General features: G+C 37.5%; 1 protein-coding gene across 8 annotated transcripts in view; it reads right to left on the bottom strand.

Annotated features, from left to right (window-relative positions):
• Window positions 1–25593, bottom strand: part of r3hdm2 (R3H domain containing 2) — a 294373-nt gene that overhangs the window by 84857 nt on the left and 183923 nt on the right. For 6 of the 8 annotated variants that reach the window (XM_073071106.1, XM_073071105.1, XM_073071102.1 and 3 more), the window contains one exon: window positions 2850–2951. The exons of the other annotated variants lie outside the window; for them this stretch is intronic. In XM_073071106.1, the coding sequence (XP_072927207.1) occupies window positions 2850–2951 (102 nt within the window). The remainder of the gene's footprint in view (window positions 1–2849; window positions 2952–25593) is intronic. 8 annotated transcript variants of the gene reach the window in all.

The following is a 25593-nucleotide window of genomic DNA, read 5'->3' on the forward strand; positions in this document are numbered from 1 at the left end:
GTACTGGTCCCAATGTGTCCCAATTAACCGGAATCCACTGTATTCACATTTTTACTACTTGGTGCACTTGCATGTTACTTTTCTGTATTTCTCATACCAGTACTTCGAGTTCTGTGTATACCAAAATTTACTAGTTCCTTAACACTTCATTTATACTGTGTTGCTATTCATTTTGCTATATTTCCCAGTAATGATTCTTGCAGCACATGACTTTTAACTTAGGGGAAACAATGTTTCCCCTATGGTTTTTTTACCCTTTGGCCAATACTCTATCCATAATAATAAAATTATTTCAAATAATTTGAGTGCATATTTTAAGTAACAACTGTTTTTGTGCAGCATCCTAACAAATTCTTTTTGAAAACCCAATTCCATTACATCCACTGCTCTTACCAATGATGGCCACATCTTAGAAACAGACCCTTCAACCCAATTTGTTCATGCTGGGCGCCTTGCTTAATGTTACTGGTCTGTGGCATAAAAAAAGCTGGGAACTCCTGCTCTAAACCTACCATCTATGCGCCTGTCTTTTAAATGTTATTATTGTACCTGCCTCACTGGCAGCTTGTTCCATATATTCATCACCTTCTGGGTGAAAATGCTGTAATTTAGGTTCCTATTAAGACTTTCCCTCTCGCCTTAACCTATGTCCATGGATTTCCTTTCCCCTGGAAAAAGACCGTGTGTATTCACTCTATCTATGGTCCTCATAATTTTTTACACTCTGATAGGGTCACCCCCGAGTCTCCAAGACACCAAGGAATTAAGTCCTAGTCTGCCCAATCTCTTCCTATAACTCAGGCCCTGGAGTCCTGGCAACATTCAAGCAAATCTTCTTTACTCTCCAGTTTAATGTCATCCTTTCTATAATAGGGTAACCAAAACTGGAGGCAATATTCCAGCTGCCGCCACAATGTCATACACAACGACAACATAACTTCTCACTCCTACACTCAATGCAAAGTTGCTTGAAGTTTTTAATTTGGTCACCATACAACCATGTTTCACGGGCAGTGCATCCTACATTATTTTCTATTCGACACAATAACCACCATTATGCCCAATCAAAATTATATTTTGGTACTGCATTAGGGTTGATATGCAGGCAAGATAAAGACAGCTCAGTCATTTCACGTAATACTCTTACATATAAAAAGATTCTTTTAAACCCATTAGTGTGGCCTGGATCTGAACTCCGATCTCGGTTGTAAAGTGAGAGGCTACTGACTAACCCAGTTCTGTGTACAACAGTTTCACAACTCATAACCCATCTTTCTGATTTGGATTAAATGATAAAGAGTTATTTTTATTTTAGACAGATATCACCTGTGAGTGGTTCATCAGGGTTTACTTTTACTCATCCGGCAATCTGATTAGAACTTCAGTGACTGAATGAGATCATATTAAACAAACAATAGTACCATCACCTGACTACTATATCTGGGTCACCTGATTGCTATTTACTGAATTTAGAGCACAGGCACAGCAAATTAGTTTGAGAGGCAGTTTCAGATTCTAATTCGGGATATGCCAATAATGTATAAATGTTTGCATTCTAAACAGCATACGTCTGTTTTATTATTCCCATGAAACTGTAACTTATAAACTTTTATTTTTAACTTGGGCATGCTATGTATTAAATAAATGCCCTGGGTCCCTCGGCAGAGTTTCGCACCTCCTCCCAATAATAAACCCACAGGTTGGTGGCAAGATGCTGAAAGATATCTGCAAACCACTATACTTGTTGTTGCTTGTTATTTATTCTACATTTTCCATGTGACTATTCTGTAAATGTATTTTTATGCATTTGATGCACAATTTGATTAGTGACATTGAGATTTTGAAAAATTATCATTAATGTTTAAGAAAAAACAAAATCACTACAAAAGTCAAGTGTGTAGAACTATATATCTCTTTTGAAGAAGCTGTTAAGTCATACTACAATACCTCACTCAAGTGGCTGTCTTTGAGTAGGACTGTATAGAGGACGTTGGAGTTACAAGTTCTACATTCTATGTAACAAGTTAAAGAATGATGGGTTGGGCTGCATTTACATTACTATTCTGATTAAGCATCCACATGGTTTCCAGCACTTAGGATTGTCATCCAAGGCAGGAAGCCGTGTCAATTTTTCCCCTTCCCAGTTCAGGATGTTGAATCTATTCCTACAAATTTAGGCCTGGTAAAGATTAGCTTAGCTCAGAGTAATTAATACACACAGGGTCTATGTGACCAAATACCATGATGGTCAGAACAGTTATCCAATATGACAGTGTGAGATTTCAACCAGAGCATATCTGAACAGCTGCAAAGTCAGAATTACTGGTAAATTCGTTTCAGCAATGCAAATGCTGATTCATTAATGATGTATTTATATGGTCTGCAATATCAATTAGTAGAACAAGAGATTATTAATGGAGATTGTAGGCTTGTGATAACGAGCAGTGATGAAAGCAGCACAGGTCCTTTTTGCCACATTGCATCTCAGCAGGTAAAAACAACATTACTAATTTTGTAGAATTTCATATAAACATTTCCCCCATGTGAAGGCAGCAATTAATTTGGATAAGGACGTTCATGTCTCTTTTCCCACTAAAACATCACAGGCATAAAAAAAAATGGAAACCAACTTTCTCAGAGAAGGTCTACTGGTCCTATCACTGCTTCTGTTTATCACTGGAAGCAGATGGCAGAGGCCATTATATACCCAAACACTTCCTTCTGATCCAATGGTATTCTTAACACATTCAACCATAATACTGTTTGTGAAAGACTTAATGACAGCACAGAGAAACATGCAAATTGACACACGCAGGCAAAACTAAACATACAGAACTAATAACATGTACCATAGTGTACTGCTGGGGAGGCGAGACTGGCAGGAGAACTTGGGGACAAGAGGTCGCAGAATACTGGATTGGCTGTGCAGAGGGCTGCAAAGATGGCAAGGGCTAAGAAAGCCAACAACACAGATAAAGTATTGGAAAAAAAAAAAGAAACACAAGGTTAATGTCATCATCATCATCTCTGCACAATAATCAAAAATATTAGAAGTCAGACCAATACTTATTTTCTTTTAAGTAATGGTGTGCATTGTTTATCCCCCCATAAGTTACCATTAATCTTTTTGGATCAAGTGCAAATTGCCTTCAAAAACATCACCGCAGGGTATGAGGCAATCTGCTCTATGTCTTTGCCAAAGCATTCTTCAGCTGGTTGATTAGTAATTTGAATGGCATGGCCCTATAATGACCACCAATCCCCACCACTGAAAATCATGAAAAGCAATTCTGCAGATGCTGAAGGAACTCAGCAAGTCAGGCAACATCTGATGCTGCCTGACTTACTGACTTTCTCCAGCATATTGTGTCCAGCCACCACTGAAAAAGCCTGAAGTTAGTGTTACATTGTGAGACCTCATGGAGGTGGCTTGCAAATGCAAAACAAATATACAAGTTATTAATCAAATTTTTGAAAAATACAAATGGATAATAACACAGCTGTTATCTAAAGATTGTATCTTCTTAATGAGATGTAGACAGTACATATGCAGAATTTGTGTTTTGAATAGAGAATAGCAAACCTAGAGGGTCCTTAAACCAAACTGATATCCAAAATAACAAACCAATATGCTGTAAATGTTAATTTAAAATCTTTTATAAGTTAACTATTTTGCAAAAGTAAGGTCGCATTTGAAAGACGTAAAACGTTGAGTTACCTATTGCAAGGAAAGTTGGCCAATTTTTCAGTTAAGTCCAATCTCCACAATCAAATAGGAACAAAAGATTTCTTTAAAAGCTAATGGGGGTTAAGATATCAAATATTTGACTGAGCATATTCTTTTAAGACTGTTCTACCATGCAAAATCACTGGAACTAGTCAAGTTCTGATCCAGTATATACCTCAATACTTCAGAGGGAGATTGGGGTAGGGCAGGTCAGGGTCTGCTAAACCACTCTTTTGATTAATGATTCTTTTAATTTATTTGTGCCTGAGTTATAAAAGCTAAAATTAGATCTATTTCAGGGGGGGGGGGAAAGATCAGCATTTGGTACACCGCGTCCTAGTGTCTCTGTTCTTCTTCTCTATTTAAACATTTAACAGTTCATTTATATTTCTTCCATTCAAAAATGTCACATTTCTTTGCATCTGAAACCTACCTGTTCAAATCCACCACTCTGCTCATGAATTTGAACCCTGATTACCTACTTTACAATTAACTACACACAGGCCATGGTAGCTACCAATGTTGATAGAGTATCAGAGGTTCTTAAACATTTCCTATTGTTTACCCTTCTCAGATCTGCCAGCTGCCTACATACCTCACTGGTATACACTGCCACCACATCTTCCTTGCCAATGCTGGCAGCCAGAACATCAGGGCAGTGGGTGGAGAGTCCATGAGAAGTGGACAAACTATACAGGCTCTGCAGGAAGCTGCATCTTGGAGAGGTTGAGGTGGAAGATCCTGTTTAATCAGGCAGTAGCTGACAAGCCATTGAATCAGCCAGAAGGCCCACCTAGCTGTCAAAGTCACTCTGGGTTACCTGGCAACCATCTATTCTTCAAACCCAGAGATCACGCAATGAGGTGAGCAATGGAGGCAATGGGAAACTCAGCAAGCACAGCATCACTACACTTCTGTCCAACCCTGCCCAAATGTGACAAAACTTCAGTCAGTTCTGCTGTCTCCAGCTAGAGGACAAAGATCTTCCTTGGAGAATCCAGCAGTTGGCTTCAGACCTCACCATGTATTCGTTGAGCCAAACATCAAGGAACAGCAGTAACTGCTATTACCTAAACTAGATGCTAATCATCAGATCAGTCTGCTGGTAAATATCCATGGCCTTGCCTTACAATGAAATTTAAATCCACCATAACACATTTTCATCCTTTTTCCTGAGTGATTTTTTTTTAAAGTACCATACAAGTGTGGGTACTAATGTTTGGAAAAACCAATTGCATATGCAAGAATGACTTCATTTACATTAGCTAGAAATAGCAATGGTCCACTGGTAGTTAATAATGTTCATCTCTTCCACATTCATAAAAAGTATCCTAGTCAACTCCCCTTTTCAAATCAACTAATTTTTGATCCATGTTGCCACAGCCTCTATCACAAAATCTACCTGCACACAAGGCTGTGAAATTCACAGACGCAATTGCCACTACATTTCCTTTACTTTAACACTTCATAATTTCCTTTAAAGGTTCCACGAAAAATAACTTGGTCCTCTTAAGATCCATGCTGCCTGCCTCAAATCATTCCAGGTTAACTCGATCTTTATTTTGGTATGGCAGGCTCAAGCAATTTTGTGATTGCCAAGTCTATTGTTAAGTAGGTCATCCTTTTTGAAAAGGGGTGCAATGTTGGTCAGGATAGCTGAAAATCTGATATATAGCCATAGAACATAGAATAGTACAGGCCCTTCGGCCCACAAGGTTGTGCTGACCCTTAAACCCTGCCTCCCATATATCCCCCCCCCCACCTTAAATTCCTCCATATACCTGTCTAGTAGTCTCTTAAATTTCACTAGTGTATTTGCCTCCACCACTGACTCAGGCAGTGCATTCCACGCACCAACCACTCTCTGAGTAAAAAAACCTTCCTCTAATATCCCCCTTGAACTTCCCACCCCTTACCTTAAAGCCATGTCCTTTTGTACTGAGCAGTGGTGCCCTGGGGAAGAGGCGCAGTCTGTCCACTCTATCTATTCCTCTTAATATCTTGTATACCTCTAACACATCTTGTATAGCCAACATATACATGATTTATAACGATCTTTTCTTACCTCATCAAGCGCAATTAATTGTATTTCTAATTTGCAGATTATTTAATAAGTTACTGAGAAATTTTGCCTGGATTGGGGAGCATGTCTTATGGGGATAGGTTGAGTGAACTTGGCCTTTACTCCTTGGAGCGATGGAGGATGAGAGGTGACCTGATAAAGGTGTATAAGATGTTGAGAGGCGTTGATCGTGTGGATAGTCAGAGGCATTTTCCCCAGGGCTGAAATAGTTGCCACAAGAGGACACAGGTTTAAGGTGCTGGGGAGCAGGTACAGAGGAGATGTCAGGGGTAAGTTTTTTTACGCAGAGAGTGGTGAGTGCGTGGAATGGGCTGCCAGAAAAGGTGGTGGAGGCAGATACGACAGGGTCTTTTAAGAGACTTTTGGATAGGTACATGGAGCTTAGAAAAATAGAGGGCTATAGGTAAGCCTAATAATTTCTAGGGTAGGGACATGTTTGGCACAATCTTGTGGGCTGAAGGGCCTGTATTGTGCTGTAGGTTTTCTATGTTTCTATTCAGATCCCCTCTGAAGCCACAAATAGGTGATATTCCCTTCCAAAGTGCAGTCTTTCTGAGAGAATTGATAATCAACTTCAGATGAATGGATCAGAGCATAAAGTACAGATTTACAGGGTGACACTGAAAGTTCTGATCCGTGCTGGCATTGAAATCAGTAGCAGGGTAAGGTGCTAATGCCAACTATTATATTCGAGTCTGCTTATTAAATTGATGAAAAGAAAACCCAGTAAACATATACAAAAGAAGTGTTAGAGATCATATATAAACATCAAGGAGAATGCATTAGCATCAAGAGAAATACTGCAGTCTTATGAGTCCCAAGTCTTGATATCTACACAAAATGTCTTACAACCAAAATGAACTTCAAGTGCTGATGACTTGCGTACTGGAGTTCTATGCTATTAGCCAAGCTCTTCTGGTGCAGTGCTGACACTGATATCTACTCAATAATAATGATTATTGCTCTGGTACATCTTATCCTCAGAAAAGCCAAGAGAAAACTTATCCCTGTAAACTGAGCTCTGACCAGCAATCAATCCGGACGTCAGAAGTTTGAGAGAAGGGGATTTCAATCACGTCCACTGACCAAGTAGAAAAAGGTAGCGTTGGATTACAGCAGCATAAATAGAGCTCTGACCAGTGACCAATCTGCATTTGAGATTGATTAGCAAGAGCAAATTAAAAGGCAGCGGCAAACACAGTGGCCATCATCAGAGTGGACAGAGTAAGAATGCTGATCCAGAGGCTTAGAGTGGACAGTCAGTGGTGATCTTGAGGCTTTAGCTTTTCGAGGCTTCAGTCAGAGAAAGCAAAAAAAAAGCAAAGCTCTAGGTAAAGTTCTTTCGCTCTATCCCTTCTCTACTGTCTGAGCTGAGCACATATAAAGATGCCAGACAGGAGAGTTGAATGCCCCACTTGTGAGATGTGGGAAGGTAGGGAGACCTACAGTATCCCTGGAGACTACAACTGAAGAAGTGCATCCAGCTGCAGCTTCTAACAATCTGCATTAAGGAATTGGAGTTGGAACTGGATGAACTCCAGATCATTCTGGAGGCTGAAGGGGTGATAGATAGGACAGGTAGAGAGGTAATTACACCCAAGGTGCAGGACACAGGAAACTGGGTGTCAGTCAGGATGGGAAGAGGGTTAAACAGCCAGAGCAGAGTACCCCTGTGGCCACCCCCCTCAACAACAGATATACCACTTTGGATAATGTTCTTTTAATATATATGGGGGGTAGGGGGAAGTGGTGCTGAGCCTGGCTCTGTGATTTAGAAGGGATACAGGGGAGAAGAGGAACACTGTGATGATAGGGATTCATCAGTTAGGGGAATGGACAGGAGGTTCTATGGGTGAGAACGAGATTCCCAAATGGTATGTTGCCTCTCAGGTGCCAGGGTCCAGGACATCTTGGATTGAGTCCTCGGCATTCTTAAGTGGGAGGGTGAACAGCCAGAGGTTGTGTTCCACATCCATACCGATGATATGGGTAGGAAGAGTGTCAAGGTTCTGCAAAGGGAGTTCAGGGAGTTAGGTGCTAAGTTGAGGGCAGGACCTCCAGGGATGTGATCTCAGGATTGCTACCTGTATCACGTGCTAGTGAGGCTAGAACTAGGAAGATTATACAGTTTAACACATGGCTGAGGAGTTGGTGTAGGAGGGAAGCCACATAAGATTTTTGGATCATTGGGCTCTCTTCCAGGGAAAGTGGGACTTGTACAGAAGGGGTGGTTTGCACATGAACTAGAGGGGTACTAATATCCTAGTGGGAAGGTTTGTTAATGCTGCATGGTGGGGTTTAAACTAGAGTTGATAGGGATGGGAACCAGAGTGCCAGAACAGTTAGTGGAGAGGTTGTGGAGGCAGATGTTGGTAAGACCTCAGACAAAGTCAAGAATCAAAAGGTTGAGCATTGTACAACTAGTATCCTGAGCTGCGTACATTTCAACACAAGAAGTGTCGTAGGACAGGCGGATGAGCTCAGGGCATGGATTAACATTTACAATTATGACTTTGTTGCAGGAGGGGCAGGATTGGCAACTCAGTATTGTGGGGTTCTATTGTTTTAGATGTGACAGAGTGGGAAGGATTAGAGGAGGAGGGGTGGCGTTACTAGTCAGGGAAAATGTCACTTCAGTGCTCCGTCAGGACAAACTGGAGAACTCGACTAGTGAGGCGTTATCAGTGGAACTGAGAAATAAGAAAGGTTTGACCATGTTAATTGGGCTATATTACAGACCACCCAACAGTCCTAGGGATTTATAATATAACTATTATAATAATATTATTATATATTAATAAATATTATTATAATTTAAAGGAACAAATTTGTTAAAGAGATGCAGACTGTTGCAAGAAACAGAAGATTGTGATAGGAGGTGATTTTAACTTTTCCATATATTGATTGGGACTACCATACTGCAAAAGGGTTGGATAGGATAGATGTTGAGAAATGTATTCTGGAAAGTTTCCTTTATCAGTATGTAGAAGTCCTAACGAGACAGAGTGCAATACTTGATCTGCTATTAGGGAATGAGACAGCGCACGTGACAGAAGTTTGAGTATGGGGGCACTTTGCATCTAATGAGCACAATGCCATTAGCTTCAAAGTAAATATGCAAAAAGATAGGTTTAGTCTGTGGGTTGACATTCTAAATTAGAGACTGCACTCCTCCCCCTCCCCCCCCCCCCCCCCCCCCCACCCCATAGATGTTGCCTGGCCTTCCAAATTCCTCTAGCGTTTTGTGCGTTTGGATTGGGACAGGCTGTTTCTCTGGCAAAGGTGTACTTGGAAAGTGCGAGCTCTTCAACAAAAAAATTCAGAGTACAAAGCTTCTAAATGCCTGTCAGAATAAAAGGTAAAGATAACAAGTGTTAGGATCCTTAGTTTTCAAGAGATAAGAGCAAAAAGGAGGTGCAGGTACAGACAGGTAGGAACAAATGAGGTGCTTATGGAATACAAGGAATACAAGAGAACACTTAAGAAATCAGGAGGGCTAAAAGAAGGCATTAAGTTGCTCTAGCAGACAAGGTGAAGGAGAATCCCAAGGGATTCTACAGGTATATTAATAGCAAAAGGATTGCTAGGGACAAAATAGGTCCCCTGGAAGACCAGAATGGTAATCCATGTGAGGAGCTAAAACAGATGGGGGAGATTTTAAATTAATTCTTTGCATCTGTATTTACTCAGACAGAGCGAGTCCATAGAAGCGAGACAAAGCGGCATCAACTTCATGGACCCTGTACAGATTACAGAGGAGGAGATGTTTACTACCGAGGCAAATACCCAGGGCCTGTGAAAGTGTTCCCTCGGACCCTAAGGAAGGCAAGTACAGAAATTGCCAGGGCCCTAGTAGAGATAATTAAATCATCTTTAGCGTCAGGATAAGGTACTAGAGGATTGGAGGATAGCCAATGTTGACCCATTGTTTAAAAAAGGCTCTAAACATAAACCAGGAACTTATAAGCTGGTGAATCTGACATCAGTTGTGGGAAAGTTATTGGAAGGCATTCTAAGGCACCAAATATATAAGTATTTGGATAGACATGGACTGATTGAGGATAGTCAGCAAAGCTCTGTGCGTGGTAAATCACGTCTAACCAACCTTAGAGTTTTTCAAGGCGGTTACCAAGAAAGTGGATGAAGGCAAGGCAGTGGATATTGTCTCTATGGACTTTAGTAAAGCACTTGACAAGGTCCTGCACGAGAGGCTGATTGAGAAGGTTCAGTCACTCGGCATTCAGAATGAGGTAGCAAACTGGATTAGACATTGGCTTGGTGCCGAGAGTGGCAGTAGAAGGTTTCCTCTCTGACTGGAGGCCTGTGACCAGTGGTGTGTTCAGGGATCGGTGCTGGGTCTTTTGTTTTTTTTAATTGAATTTTCAAATAGGTTACAGAAAGAAAAAAAAATTATAAAAAAAATAAAAAATTATCAACCCTTCCCCCCTCCCCCCTAACATATCCCTATAGAAAGAGAAGAAAAAAGAAAGAATGCCTGGATATCGGAAGATCCCCACATGCTCCATGGAGTTCATAATAGCTTTTGTATATATATTTATTTATTTCCCCAGATAACCAATAATTTTATCTTCTGAGCACCTATATATTTAATCCTATCTTTTGTAAATAAGGGCGCCAAATTTTCAGAAATATTTCATATTTATCTCTTAAATTATAAGTAATTTTTTCAAGTGGAATGCAGCTAAAAATTTCATTCTTCCAATGATCTATACTTAAGTATGAATCCGCTTTCCAAGTAACTGCAATAGCCTTTTTGGCTACTGCCAATGCAATTTTTATGAATTCTTTCTGATATTTATTCAGTTTGGATTTTGGTTTTATCCCTTCAATATCGCCTAGTAAAAATAATGTTGGATTATGTGGAAGTTGTGTTCTAATAATTTGTTCCAATAAAATTCTTAAATTTGTCCAAAAAGGTTGAATTTTAAAACAAGACCAAGTAGAGTGTAAAAAAGTTCCAATTTCTTGATTACATCAGAAACATTGATCAGATAAATTTGGGTTTAATTTATTTATTTTTTGTGGTGTAATATATAATTGATGTAAAAAATTATATTGCACTAATCTTAATCGGACATTTATTGTATTTGTCATACTGTCAAGACAGTCTTGACCAACTTGTTTCTTCAATTTTAATATTCAAATCAGTTTCCCATTTTTGTCTTGACTTATGAATTCCTTGTTTAATTGCCTGTTTTTGAATCAAACTATACATACAAGAAATAATTTTTTTAATTTTTCCTTTATGAATTAAAGTTTCTATTTCATTAGGTTTCAGCAATAACATTGTTTGACCCAATTTGTCTCTTAAATAAGCCCTTAATTGGAAATAACAAAAAAGAATGTTGTTTGATATTTTGTATTTATTCCTTAATTGATCAAATGACATTAATATACCTCCAAAACAATCTCCTATATATCTAATCCCTTTTTGAAACCAATTGTATAAAAGTTGGTTATCCATTGTAAAAGGAATAAGTTTATTTTGAATTAAAGGTCTCTTTGCTAATAGAGATTTCTTTATCTCATCATCAACATTTATCTTATCCCATAAATCAATCAAATGCTTTAATATAGGAGATTCTTTCTTTTCCCGTATCCATTTAGATTCCCACTTATATATAAAATCTTCTGGTATATTTTCTCCTATTTTATTTAATTCTATTCTAATCCATGCCGGTTTATCTTCATCAAAAAAAGATGCAATAAATCTAAGTTGATTTGCTTTATAATAATTCTTAAAAGTTTGGAAGTTATAACCCTCCTAGGTCAAATTTCCATGTCAATTTTTCCAACGATATTCTTGACATCTTACCTTTCCAAAGGAACTTCCTCACACATTTATTTAACTCTTGAAAAAACTTCTGCGGTAATTGTATTGGTAGTGTTTGGAATAAATATTGTAATCTAGAGAATATATTCATTTTTACAGCATTTACTCTGCCTATTAATGTTATTGGTAACGTCATCCATTTATCAAGATCTTCTTGAATTTTTTTCAATAATGGTAAATAATTTAATTTATATAAATTCTTTATATCATTATCAACTCTGATACCTAAATATTTTATACCATTTATCGGCCATCTAAATTGAGTTATTAGTCGACATTGACTATAATCTCCTTTAGTAAGGGGTAGAATTTCACTTTTATCCCAATTTATTTTGTAGCCTGATACTTTTCCATATTCTTCCAATCTAGAAGATAATTTACGCAGCGAATACAATGGGTTTGTTAAATAAAGCAAAACATAGTCAGCAAATAAATTAATCTTATATTCTTCCTGGCTAACTCTGAAACCCATATCATCTGGGTCCGTTCTAATTAATTCAGCTAATGGTTCTATCGCCAACACAAATAAAGCAGGTGATAATGGACAGCCTTGTCTAGTTGACCTTGTTAACTGAAATGATGTTGAAATTTGACCATTTGTCACTACTTTAGCTTTGGGATTAGTATTTAAGGTTTTAATCCATTTTATAAAAGATACTCCTAATCCATATTTTTCCAATACCTTAAATAAAAAATCCCATTCCAATCTATCAAATACTTTTTCTGCATCTAAGGGACTGCCACACTCATTTCCTCCCTCTTTTGTGCCAAATGAATTATGCTAAGTAACCGAGTTACATTATCTGCCGATTGTCTATTTTTGATAAATCCTGTTTGATCCATATGTATTAATTTTGGTAAGTATTTAGATAATCTATTAGATAAAATTTTTGCTATTATTTGATTGTCTATTTTCAACAAAGAAATAGGTCTATATGATGTTGGTTTTAAAAGATCTCTATCTTGTTTTAGCAATACTATTAAAATAGCTGTCGAAAAAGATTCTGAAATTTATGCGTTCTTTCCGCTTGGTATATTAACTCCATAAAAGGAGGAATTAGTAAATCTTTAAACTTTTTATAAAATTCGGGCGGAAAACCATCTTCTCCTGGGGATTTATTACTCTGAAGTGATCCTAGAGCTTCTTAGACCTCTGAATGTAAAAGGCATATCTAATCCCTTCTGTTCTTCCGAATTCAATTTTGGAAGAGTTATTTGTGATAAAAACCTTTCTATCTCAACATTATCATTTTGTGATTCTGATTGATACAGTTCAGAATAAAAATTCTTAAAAGTTTCATTAATTTCTAAAGGTTTATAAGTAATTTTATTTACACTTGTTCTAATTGCATTTATCGTTTTGGAAATCTGGTCTGTTTTTAACTGCCAAGCAAGAATCTAGTGTGATCTTTCACCTAGTTCGTAATATCTCTGTTTAGTTCTCATAATTGCTTTTTCTGTTCGATATGTCTGAAGTGTATTATATTGTAGCTTCTTGTTAACAAGTTGTCTTCGTTTTTCTTCTGTCATATATCTTTGAGATTCTTTTTCTAATTTTGTAATCTCTTTTTCCAATTGATCTATTTCTACCATATATTCCTTCTTAATTTTAGAAATATAACTTATTATCTGGCCTCTCAAATATGCCTTCATTGCTTCCCATACTATAAATTTATCATCAACTGAATGTAAATTTGTATCTAAAAAAACTGAATCTGCTTTTTCATGAAATCACAAAAATCTTGACATTTTAATAATATTGAATTAAATCTCCATCTGTAAATCGATTCCTCTTTATCCATCATTGTCATTGTCAAGGGGGAATGATCTGACAATACTCTTGCTTTATATTCCATATTTTTCATTATCTTGAAAATTCGTTGATAATAGGAAAAAATCTATCCTTGAATAAGTTTTATGTCTATTTGAATAAAATGAGTAATCTCTTTCTTTTGGATTAATTCTTCTCCATATATCAATCAAATTTAAATCTTTCATCAATGATAAAGTTAATTTTGCTACTTTTGATTTTGTAACAACCTTTGTTGATCTATCTAAAACTGGGTCTAGACAAAAATTAAAATCTCCACCTATTAATATTTTGTCATGTGTGTCAGCCAAATTCAAAAAGGCCTCTTGCATAAATTTTACATCATTTTCATTTGGTGCATAAATATTCATAAGAGTCCATAGTTCTGAAAAAATTTGACAATGTATAATTACATATCTCCCTGCAGAATCAATTAATACATTTTGTATTTTAATTGGTAAAGTTTTATTAACCAAAATTGCAACTCCCCTCACTTTGAATTAAATGAAGCTGCAATAACATATCCGACCCAATTTCTCTTTAATTTCTGATGTTCTATCTCTGTTAAGTGTGTTTCTTGTAAAAAAGCTATATCAATTTTCATTTTCTTAATGTATGTTAAAATTCTTTTTCTTTTCACCGGTCCATTAAGCCCATTAACATTAAAATTTTAAAAATTCAGTAAATTAGTCATTATTTTTAACAGGGTTACTCCAATCTATAGTAATACCTAACCTTACAACTTTCGTAGTACCTTGGGGAATCTTTTTAAAATTCTCCATGTTGCTATGTGTCTCCCCCCCGATTGTCCAGGCAAAGAAAGAAAAAGAAAAATAGATTATAAAGAAAAAAATAACAAAATACCCCCCTACTAACATTGTGAATAAAAAAAACCACATTACCCCCCTCCATTGTACGGGTCATGGCAATCGCCATGATACACACGTGAGTCCCGTAGCAATTGATCCGAAGTTCCCCCAGCTCCCCCGTAACATAAAAAACTATATAAGAAAGGAAAAAATAATATCACTACCCTCAATTAATATTTCTCAAATATTTACCTTTCTCCCCCTGTATCATATAATTAAGAATATATTTTAATATTCTTCTGTCCTTAAACATCCATCAACTCCATTCACTGTCCCTGTCTTCATCTTTAATCAGTTTCACTTTTAAATCTTTGGCTGTGGTTAGCGAATATTTGGGCGTTCTTGTGCAAATTCTTCCGCATCCTGATAATCAGTAAAAAATCTTCTTTTTCAGTCATCCAAAAAAATTATCAGGGTTGCCGGGTGGCGCAACATAAATTTATAACCTTTTTCCCATAAAACTTTTTTCGCTGGGTTAAATTCCTTCTTTCTCTTCAAAAGGTCATAACTTATATCAGGATAGAAAAGAACTGTTTTCCCTTCTATCATCAATGGCCCGTTTCTCTTTCTGGCACGTTGGGCAGCCGCCTTCAGGATCTTTTCTTTATCTTGATATCTTAAGCATTTTATCAAGATTGATCGTGGGTTTTGATCAACTTGAGGTCTTGGTCTTAAGGCTCCGTGAGCCCTTTCAATTTCAATTAACTGGGTTCCTTCTTCCATTTCCAAAATTTCCGGAATCCATTTTTGAAAAAAATTTATTGGATCCTCTCCCTCTAATACCTTCAAGTCCAACAAATCTTAATATTATTTTGTCTGCTAAAATTTTCAAGTACATCCACTTTTTCCAACAACCGTTTTCTTTCTGATGTCCAGGCAGAAATATTATCTTCCATTTTATTCACTCTATCAATAGTGTCTCTGGTTGTTTCTTCCAAGTTTTTAATTTTCTTGTCCATTTTGTCCTGTCTTTTCATCATTTTATCAAACATACTCTTCATATTGTTAATATCTTTTTTAATTACTTTTAATGCTTTTAATTTATGCATTATTTGCACCAAAGTTTTGTTTATGTCTTCAATATCACCTCCAACCTCTTCCTGGTGCTCTTCTTTGTTTGTCTCTTCATCTTCGTCTGATTTATCCAGAGAATCTGATTCCACCTCATATTCACTTTCAGTTCCGATCATAGCTGGGATTTGTAGTTTAGGTTGCTCGTATTTGCGCATGCCCCTTCCTTCACACATGCGCAATTCCTGTTGCTCTTTTTTTTTTGAAACGGTTGATATTGCCGCAGTTTCCTGTTCTGTATCGCCAGAGGTAAATTGCACTTGAGCCCAAGGCTCTTTCATGGCGGCCGGCCTTGATTCTTTTCCAACTTGTGTTGTCTTCAAAGTAGTAGTTTTCTTCTGCTTCTGTTTAGGAGGCATATCTTAAGACAATCCTGAGTAGTTTATAATTAATTTTTAAAAGGTATTTACTAACCTTTCTTCACTTAAATATTATTTTACTGGTTTTTTACGGGAGAGCTGGATTTCTACGTCTCGATCCTACGTCATCATGTGACGTCCCCCGCTGGGTCTTTTGTTGATTGTCATCTATATCAATGATCTGGATGATCAGCAAATTTGTGGATGACACCAAGATCAGAGGTGTTGTGCAAAGTGAGGAAGGCTGTCATGGCTTGCAGAGAGATCTGCATCAGCTAAAAAATGGGCTCAAAAATGGCAGATGAAATTTAATGTAGACAAGTGCGAAGTTTTGCACTTCGGTAGGACCAACTAAGGTAGGTCTTGCACAGTGAATGGTAGGGCACTGAGGAGTATGGTAAAACAAAGGGATCTGGGAATACAGGTTCACAATTCATTGAAAATGGTGTCATGCGTAGATAGGGTTGTAAAAAAAAGTTTTTGGTACATTGGCCTTGATAAATCAATGTATTGAGTACAGGAGATGGGACATTATACTGAAGTTGTATAGTAGGGGTATGGAGCGCTACGGTCCCAGTGCAGGTTGATGGGAGCCTAAATGGTTTTGGCATGACTAGATGGGCCAAAGGGCCTGCTTCTGTGTTGTACATCTCTGACTCCAATGTCCTATCAAACTCCATCCAATTGAGCAATAGCCACTCACCAATTTGCATTCTACCAAAATACTAGTGTTCGATCTCATCAAAGACTTGGCCTAACTTGTACAGGAGATGAAGGCTGGAGATAAATGAGGAAAATGTCCCTCTACATTAAAGCAACATTTCAAAGAGAAGGCATCAATGGGAATTAAAAGGAAGTCTGACTTTTGATGAAGGGGAAACCTAACCTATGCAAGGTAAAGTAAGGGTGCCACAGTACCATAGTGGTTAGTGCAACACTATTACAGCTCGGGGCATTCCAGAGTAGGGTGTTCCAATTCTGGTACCATCCATAAGGAGTCTGTACATTCTCCCTGTGGAACGCGTGGGTTTTCCCCAAGTGTTCCGGTTTCCTTCCACAGTATAGGAGAGGTTAATTAGTCATTGTAAATTGTCCCGAGGTTAGGTCAGGGCTAATCAGGTTTGTTGGGAGTATCTCAAAGAGCCAGAAGGGCCTACTCCGCGCTATGTCACTGAATAAATTAGAATAAAGTGTCTTCCTTAAAATTTATTCTTCAGCACCTGGGCATTACTGGCAAGGCTGGCATATACTGCCCATCCCCTAAATGGTTTGTTAGGGCATATAAATCAATCATATAGGCGGGTTTGCAGTCACATGCAGGCCAGACTAGGTAAGTATAACAGATTTTCTCCCTTGAAAGACACCAATGGGTGTTAGATTGATGGGTCTTTAATGACACTCCAAGTCATTAACTGAAATTAAATCTCGTAGCTGCTATTGATATTTAAAATTGGATCTCTGGATTGTCTGGTTGGTTCAGATACTAGCCCAGAAATTTAACCACTGAGCCGCCAACCTTGTAATTGCTGGAGGTCAATTTTCATAGTCTCAGCCTATCCAATCATGACTAACAAATGGTAGGCAACATTCAGCCCTCATAAGTGATGAACAATCATCAACTTAAGAGAAAGCCTTGTTATCATTGTTTGGCTTTCAACATCATCACTGCTGTGGCGTCCCAAGCCAATTATGTTATGGGGTCACCACATGGGCAAGTCACCTTGGCTTGGAGTAGGGAAAGGTTGCGGACACCATTGTCAGCAATGTCACATTCACTGCCAGTTGCACCCATCAAAAGCACTCAAGCAATTTTATCATCTAGGACAGCATGGTTCCCTTGATAGGTGCTCCTGCCAATGGACACAATATCCATTAGTACCACCAATACACTTTGGCTAAGTATATAATGACTGGCTATAAATTGTACTTTTCTAGCATACCAAGGTTACTTTGTCAAAATCTCCCTCCTTTGCAATCTTCACAATTGCAAAGGGCAAAAGCGAAAGTGCCAAAAGAACATGATTGATTCTAAATTCCTCAGCAACCTGGCAAAGAAGGATGACATCTCTTTCAATGTTGAGTCAAAATCCTCCAATCCCCTACTAAAATTCATTGGACAACCACTATTAATGCATGGACATCAAAGCAACAACCTACCACTTTTTGGGGGAAATGACCAGCACAAGAGAATTGTGACTTTAATAGGGACAAGGGCATCAGAGTCTGTAAATAGAATGTGATTTAGTAGATTGATAATTGGAGAAGTGCCAGAATGAATTCTGGACTAAAGGCTAAAAAGTTGGGAATTTTGTAAGGACAGACATTAGTTACGCAAGAGATATTTTTTCCTCCCCAGTGAGGACCCCAAAGATGTAGGGAAGACGGTGTTGGACAGTGATATAAGGAAATAATCAGAGATTAATGAATTATCAGTGGCAGTCATGGCAACAATAGAGTAAGCATGTAAAATGGTGGCTGTGAATGTAGCAAATTATAGGAAAGCTTATTTATGGAAAGGGATTTGAAGAGGAACTGAGGATAACAAATTAAAAGTTATGGAGATTGAACTGTAAAGCCACTTGATGTAGAGGATGGGTGTGGAAAGCAGATTCTACCTTCATGAGAAACATTAAGATACCTTGAAGAATAATCATTTTAAATGGAAGCAATGAGTGAAATAATGCAAAGTATTCATGGGAGAAGCTGTTGCCAGAGTGTGAAAAAGAACAAAATGCACATCAAAAAGGACAACCCCACCATCAATCTGACTTGAGCAGGACAGGTGGTGGAATATATAACCATAAAGATGTGACACTGAAGGAAAAGGCATCAATACTCCTCAGCCATATCTCAGTGAAGGTGGTACCATCAATGTTAGAGGAGTTATTGAATTATATGAATATACTAGATAGTAATTCAAAGAACAAATCTTCAGTTCTTAATGCAAATTGCAAGCAGTAATCAGTCAGACATGACAAAAATGGATTCAGGAAACTAAGGCTGCTGTTTTAGACTGTGATGTACCTCAATGAGTGTTTTGGAAGATGCTAAAAAAGGCAAATAGATAAGCAGTAGAATTGCTTATGGGTCAACCCTGGGACAAGAGAACAGGAAAGATAATAGCAAAGAATTACAGGGTTTTCAGAAGGCAGGGTAGAGAAAATGAAAGATATATTATAATCAGAGGGATAAAGAGGAAAAGAAGGAGACAACCTACAAATTGAAGTAATGAACCAGCTTTATAAATCTGGAAACACCCATGTTCCTATGGATGGGCCTAGCTACCTTTTGCCACCATCAACAGGCTCTCTTAGCAACCATTCCCCTTCATTGTGGTGTCCTAGGATGAATAAACAAACACATACTTTTCAATGGAACTTTGTTACAGTTAGTAACAACTTCTTAAGCAGTCTTTCAGGGTTTATGATAATTGATTTCCACTCCATGCAAATCACTTATGGATTCTAAGGCAATTTGTGGGCCCTGCAATCTCTGACGCAAGTGTGGCAGGAAATGGCTGACAAGATGGGTGTGTGTTTAGTTTGAGAAGTGGTTCACTACTATTTATATTGGGCTTCTGTGCACTCATGATACATGGACTTGGAAGTTTCTTGTGCCATCCCAAATGCCCTTTTCTCCATTTTGAGCAGACATGGGGCAGGGATTCTTTGGAGTGGGTGGGGATGCGGCAAAATGAGCAATATGCACTTACTCTATAGAGCCGAGTGTAATTAAGGTCTCAGTGCTGTAATTATACATTTTACTAAAGATAATATTGCTTGGTCATGCATGGCCTTACAGGAACTTTTGTAGTTATGGCCAATTCCTTTTTGTAAAGGAACCTGAGTGTAGCTGAAGGCAACTTTTTTTTTATTAGTTTTTTTTATACATTTTCTACATTGCTTCAGATAAAAAAAACCCAGATCGAAATGAAGAACGTTAATACAGTGCAAAAATAAACATACAATAATAATATAATACAAAAGAAGATCATTGAGAAAGCACCCAAATTGAAGATATGTAAATTAGTATCCTCCCCAAGCCCCGCAACAAAAAAGAACTCCAGACCAACCACAACATAATCTAGAGAATATACATCAGGACATTCAAACCCCCAAAACTGCAAATACACTTAGCAACAGAAGATATTAATGCCTACTACCAACAAAAAAGGAGCTGAAAGCAAGGGACCCAAAAAAAACCTTAGATAAGAGGAAGGTTATGAAAATACTCAATAAAAGGTCCCCAGACCTTATGGAACTTTGTATCCGAATTAAGAACTGAATAATGAATTTTTTCAAGGTCTAAGCAGGACATAATATCATTAAGCCATTGAGCATGCGTGGGCGGGGCAACATCCCTCCATCTAAGGAGGATTAAACGTCTAGCCAGGAGAGAAGCAAAAGATAATATTCGACACTTAGTTGAACTCAGACGTAAATCTGTCTCACCCAAAAAACCGAACAAAGCAATTAAAGGGTTAGGTTCTAGGTGGTGATTCAGAATACTAGATAACGTTATGAAGACGTCTTTCCAAAATTTCTCCAAGTTAGGACAAAACCAGTACATATGAATGAGAAAGGCCTCGCCCCTTTTGCATTTATCACAGAGAGGACTAATGTTAGGGTAAAATCGGGATAGTTTAGATTTAGACATATGGGCTCTATGAACAATCTTAAACTGTAAAAGGCAATGGCGAGCACAAAGAGAGGTTGAATTAACCGATTTGAGAATCGAATCCCAAGTCTCATCAGATAAGGAGATATTTAAATCATGCTCCCAAGCCATTCTAATTTTATCCACAGGGGCACGCCGTAATGATGCTAATTTATCACGAATAAATGATATTAAACCTTTACCTAGTGGATTGATAGAAAGAAAGAAATCCATAACATTTTTCTCAGGCATTTCAGGGAAGTTAGGAATTAAAGGATTAATAAAGTGTCTAATTTGGAGATATCTAAAAAAATGAGCATTGGGCAGATTGAACTTAGCAGAGAGCTGTTGAAAAGATGCGAAGCAATTATCAATAAAAAGATCTTCAAAATGTCTAATGCCCTTCCTATACCAATCATGGAATGCTGAATCATACGTAGTAGGTAAAAAAAAAAGGTGATTATGTAAGATAGGGCTAGAAAAGGAAAAACCATGGAAACCATAAAACTTCCTAAACTGAGCCCATATACGCAAAGTGTGTCTAACAAGAGGATTAACAATTAATCTGGACAAACTACTAGGGAGTACAGAGCCAAGAAGTACAGAGATAGATAAATCTTTAGTGGAACTCAACTCCATTGCCACCCAATTAGGGCACTCGGGTTGGCCATGGAAAAAAGACCAAAAGGTAGCACAACGTATATTGGCTGCCCAATAATATAAACGAAAGTTAGGTAAAGCCATGCCACCCTCTTTTTTAGATTTTTGGAGATAAACTTTATTAATTCTAGAGTGCTTATTCTTCCACAGATATGACAAAATAATAGTGTCTAAGGAATCAAAAAAAGATTTAGGAATAAAAATTGGGATTGATTGAAATAAATATAAAAGTTTAGGGAGAACATACATTTTAACAACATTGATACGACCTACCAAAGACATAGATAGAGGTGACCATTGTAACAGACTCTGTTTTATAGTATATGAAAGATTGGCAAAATTTTCACAAAAGAGATCTTTAAACTTCCTTGTGACTGTAATCCCAAGATAAGTAAATTGATTATGAACTACTTTAAAAGGGAGATCACGAAATGTTAATTCTTTTTTAATTGGGAAAAGTTCGCTCTTATGTAAATTAAGTTTATAGCCAGAGAACTGGCTAAACTGATCAAGAAGTGAAAACATTGGAGGTAGGGATGTAGACAGATTTGAAAGAAAAAGTAATAAGTCATCAGCATAAAGAGAAACTCTATGCTCAACACCCCCTCTCCAAATCCCGGTCAATTCAGGACAATTTCGAAATGCTATCGCCAAAGGTTCTATAGCCAAATCAAAGAGAAAGGGACTTAAAGGGCATCCCTGGCGGGTGCCATGTTTAAGGTTAAATAACTGGGATTTTTGAAAATTAGTCAAAACACAGGCAGTAGGACACAAATACAGCAATTTGATCCAAGAGATAAAACTTTGACCGAAGTCAAATTTTTCTAAAACTGCAAAAAGGTAGTTCCACTCTATACAATCAAATGCTTTCTCCGCATCGAGGGAAATAACACATTCAGGAATCCTAGTTGAAGGTGAATATAAAATGTTAAATAAACGCCGAATGTTAAAAAAAGGAAGATGATTTTTAATAAAACCAGTTTGATCATCAGAAATAATAGAGGGGATAACAGTTTCTAATCTATAAGCCAAAACTTTGGCCAAGATTTTAACATCAACATTGAGCAAAGAAATCGGCCTATACGAGGAACACTCTGTTGGGTCTTTACCCTTTTTTAATAAAAGAATAATAGATGCCTCATTAAAAGAGGGTGGCAATTAACCGTAATTAAACGAGTCAGATAATACTGAGAATAACCTAGGGGAAAGAAGTGAAGAGAATGATTTATAAAATTCTATGGGGATCCCATCAGGTCCAGGAGATTTCCCTGAAGACAATGCAGAAATTGCAAAAGATATTTCTTCTGATGAAATAGGCGCATTAAGTTTGGCTTTAAAATCAGATGAAAGTGAAGGAATATTCAGATTATTTAAAAAGTGGTCAACAGAGATATTGTCATTCAAAGATTCAGAGGAATAAAGTCGAGAATAGAAATTTTTAAATGCGTCATTGATTTCTAAGTGATCCGATGTAAAGTCTCCATTCTCCTTCCGGATCTTTGTAATATGTTGTTTGGCTTTGGAACATCTCAGCTGATTGGCTAGGAATTTACCAGATTTGTCACCATGAATATAGAAGCGACTCTTACTTTCAAGAAGTTGGCGTTCGACAGGTTGAGTAGACAGAAGATTAAATTTAGTTTGAAGTTCTACACACTTCTTGTATAGTTCAGGATTCTTAGTTTGAGCATACAGTTGATCCAATTCTTTAATCTGATTAATGAGGTCTAATCGATCTGCACAGGACTTTCTATTAAGATTTGCTGTATAGGAGATTATTTGACCCCTCAGTTATGCTTTCACGGCATCCCAGACAATCTGGGATGACATTTCAGATGATGTATTGGTGTTAAAATAAAAGGTTATCTGATCCTTAATAAATTTTAGAAAATCATCATCTGATAATAAAGTCGAGTCAAAACGCCAGTGTTTATTCCTCTGAGGGAGACCAGGAAAATTTAAAGACAAAGTAATTGATTGGGGCATGGTCAGAAATCAGTATACTCTGATAGTCACAAGAATAGACAAATGGAATAAGTTGATTATCGAGTAAAAAGTAGTCAATTCTAGTAAAGGTATGGTGAACATGTGAAAAAAAGAGTAGTCTCTCTCAGTGGGATGAAGGAAACGCCATATATCAGAGATACCATAATTAGAGAGAAAAGAGTGAATAGCTAAGGCAGATTTAGTAAGTAGTCTAGTAACAGAGGACGATCGATCCAAATTAGGATCTAACCAACAATTGAAATCGCCACCCAGAATAAGAGAGTATGAGTTTAAATCTGGTAGCGAGGAGAAAAAACGTTCAAAAAAATTAACATCATCAAAATTGGGAGCATACAGGTTTGTTAGTACAACTTTAGTATTGTATAATTTACCAGAAACAATAATAAAACGGCCATTTGAATCAGATATCTTATTATGGAGTTCAAAAGGAATATTTGAATTAATAAGGATGGAGACCCCCCTAGCTTTGGCAGCAAAGGATGAATGAAAATGCTGACCCGCCTACTTTGACAGAAGCCGAGAATTATCAAAACTACGAATGAGTTTCTTGAAGGAAAGCAATGTCAGCTTTGAGTTGTTTAATATGCGAGAAGACCTTCCTTCTTTTAACAGGATGATTCAATCCCTTTACATTCCAGCTCACAAATTTAAGTGAATTAACCATTATCAATTGTTAGTGCATAGAAGGTAGCAGGCATATAAAAAATCAAGCAATACAATAACAGTCTGGGAGCAAAAATGTAAACATAGATCCGTAGAATCAAAACAGAGACATGTCCTGAATAACAAAGGAAAACAAAAGAAACAGTGAGTAGTGTTGGAACTGGAGAATCCACCCCCCTCCGCAACCCAAAATTAGACGGCTACCTAAAAAAGCAGCTAGCTCTACCAAAAAAATTAACCCAAGTATGACTTCCAGTTCTGTGTCGTTAACAAAAGTTCCGTATAAATAATATAGCAAATAATAACTAATTTATGCACTAGAAAACAGAATTATAAATAGGAACAACTTCAACAGAAGTATAAAACTTAATACAAAGAAAATCAGAAGAAAACTAAAACTAACCTACCCGCGAAAAATTATAAAAGATTAAAAGAAAAAAAAGGGAGGGAGAAAAAGGGGAAATTATAAAATTCAAAGACAGTCCTTATCAACCATTTACAGAAAAAAAAAGCAAAACTTAAACTAGGAATCAACCAACAGGGAGGCCTTCAATAAAAACTCCAAACCTCCAAAACAAATTAAAGACAATTGTAGTTCTCTATAGATAAGATTATACAAAAATAAAGTAGATTACACAGGTAAAATCTAAAAGTTCGCAGGGAAACATTAAACTTAGATTATCTATTTAGAAAAAATGCACCAAGTCCAGGGAGAGATTGACTACAGCCCTTAGAGTTTCAATAGATAATGACTGAATTATTCAAGTAAAGTCTGAGTTCGGAAAAAATAGTTTTACTTCGAGAAGTACTTATCAACCATTTTAGAAGGTCAGGCCGGTTCCGAAGAAGACGAGGTGGCTGGAAGACTTCCAACAAACACCTCAGCCTCCTTCACTGATTTAAACCACTTATAATCTCCAGTAGTAAGCGTAATTCGAAGGTCGGCTGGGTTTCGAAGGGAGGGTCTGAGACCACGATCAAAAAGCACTTTCATTACACCTTTAAACTCAGCACGCATCTTCAGAACCTGGGGGGCAAAATCCTCCACAAAACGAATGACCGTAATTTGAAAGGCAAAAGTACCTCTGCGGCGTGCCTCCATCATCAAACGGTTTTTCACCTGATATTGATGAAAGCATAAAATAATCGGCCATGGGCGGGAACCCAGAATTGCTCGAGGTACATAGATCCTGTGTGCCCTTTCAAGCTCAGGTGGAGTCGGAAAAAATTCTTTCCCGAAAATCTCACAGAGAAACTTGGAAAAAAATTCAACGGGAGAGCCCTTTTCGGCGGCCTCTGGCAAACCAAGAATTCGTAGATTGCAATGCCTGCTCCGATTTTCAAGATCCATCATTTTGGAAAAAAGTTTACTATTCTTCTCCTCTAGGTTGGAGCAGAGAGTTTCAAGATATTGAACACGGCGTTTTAAATCTTCAGAAGTTATGTCAATGCGAGATAAATGTTCAGCATGATCATCCACTCTAGCATTAATCTGATCCAGTTTGACATTCAGCTGGTTGAAAGAAGTTCTAAATTCAGTTCTAAAATCCATTAAAGTATCTTGTCGATGTTGTTCCAGAACAGCGAGAATGTCAGCCGGCAAAGCCGTAGAAGTTTCCTTTTTCCCGGTTTTAGTACTTTTGGTAGCCATTATAAGATAGATGTGTTCGCAGGCAGGTAGAAGAGAACTAATAAAATACCTAACTAAGGTTTAAGAAGGGAGACACATAGTGCAAAGGTAAGAAGAATAACGGAGCAAAAGTTCGGAGCAGCTAAGCAATCGCCATCTTACCGGAAGTCCGACGCTGAAGGCAACTTCTGTGTCACATGACAA

Source organism: Hemitrygon akajei, chromosome 18 (genome assembly GCF_048418815.1).
Source record: "Hemitrygon akajei chromosome 18, sHemAka1.3, whole genome shotgun sequence".
Lineage (NCBI taxonomy): Eukaryota > Metazoa > Chordata > Chondrichthyes > Myliobatiformes > Dasyatidae > Hemitrygon > Hemitrygon akajei.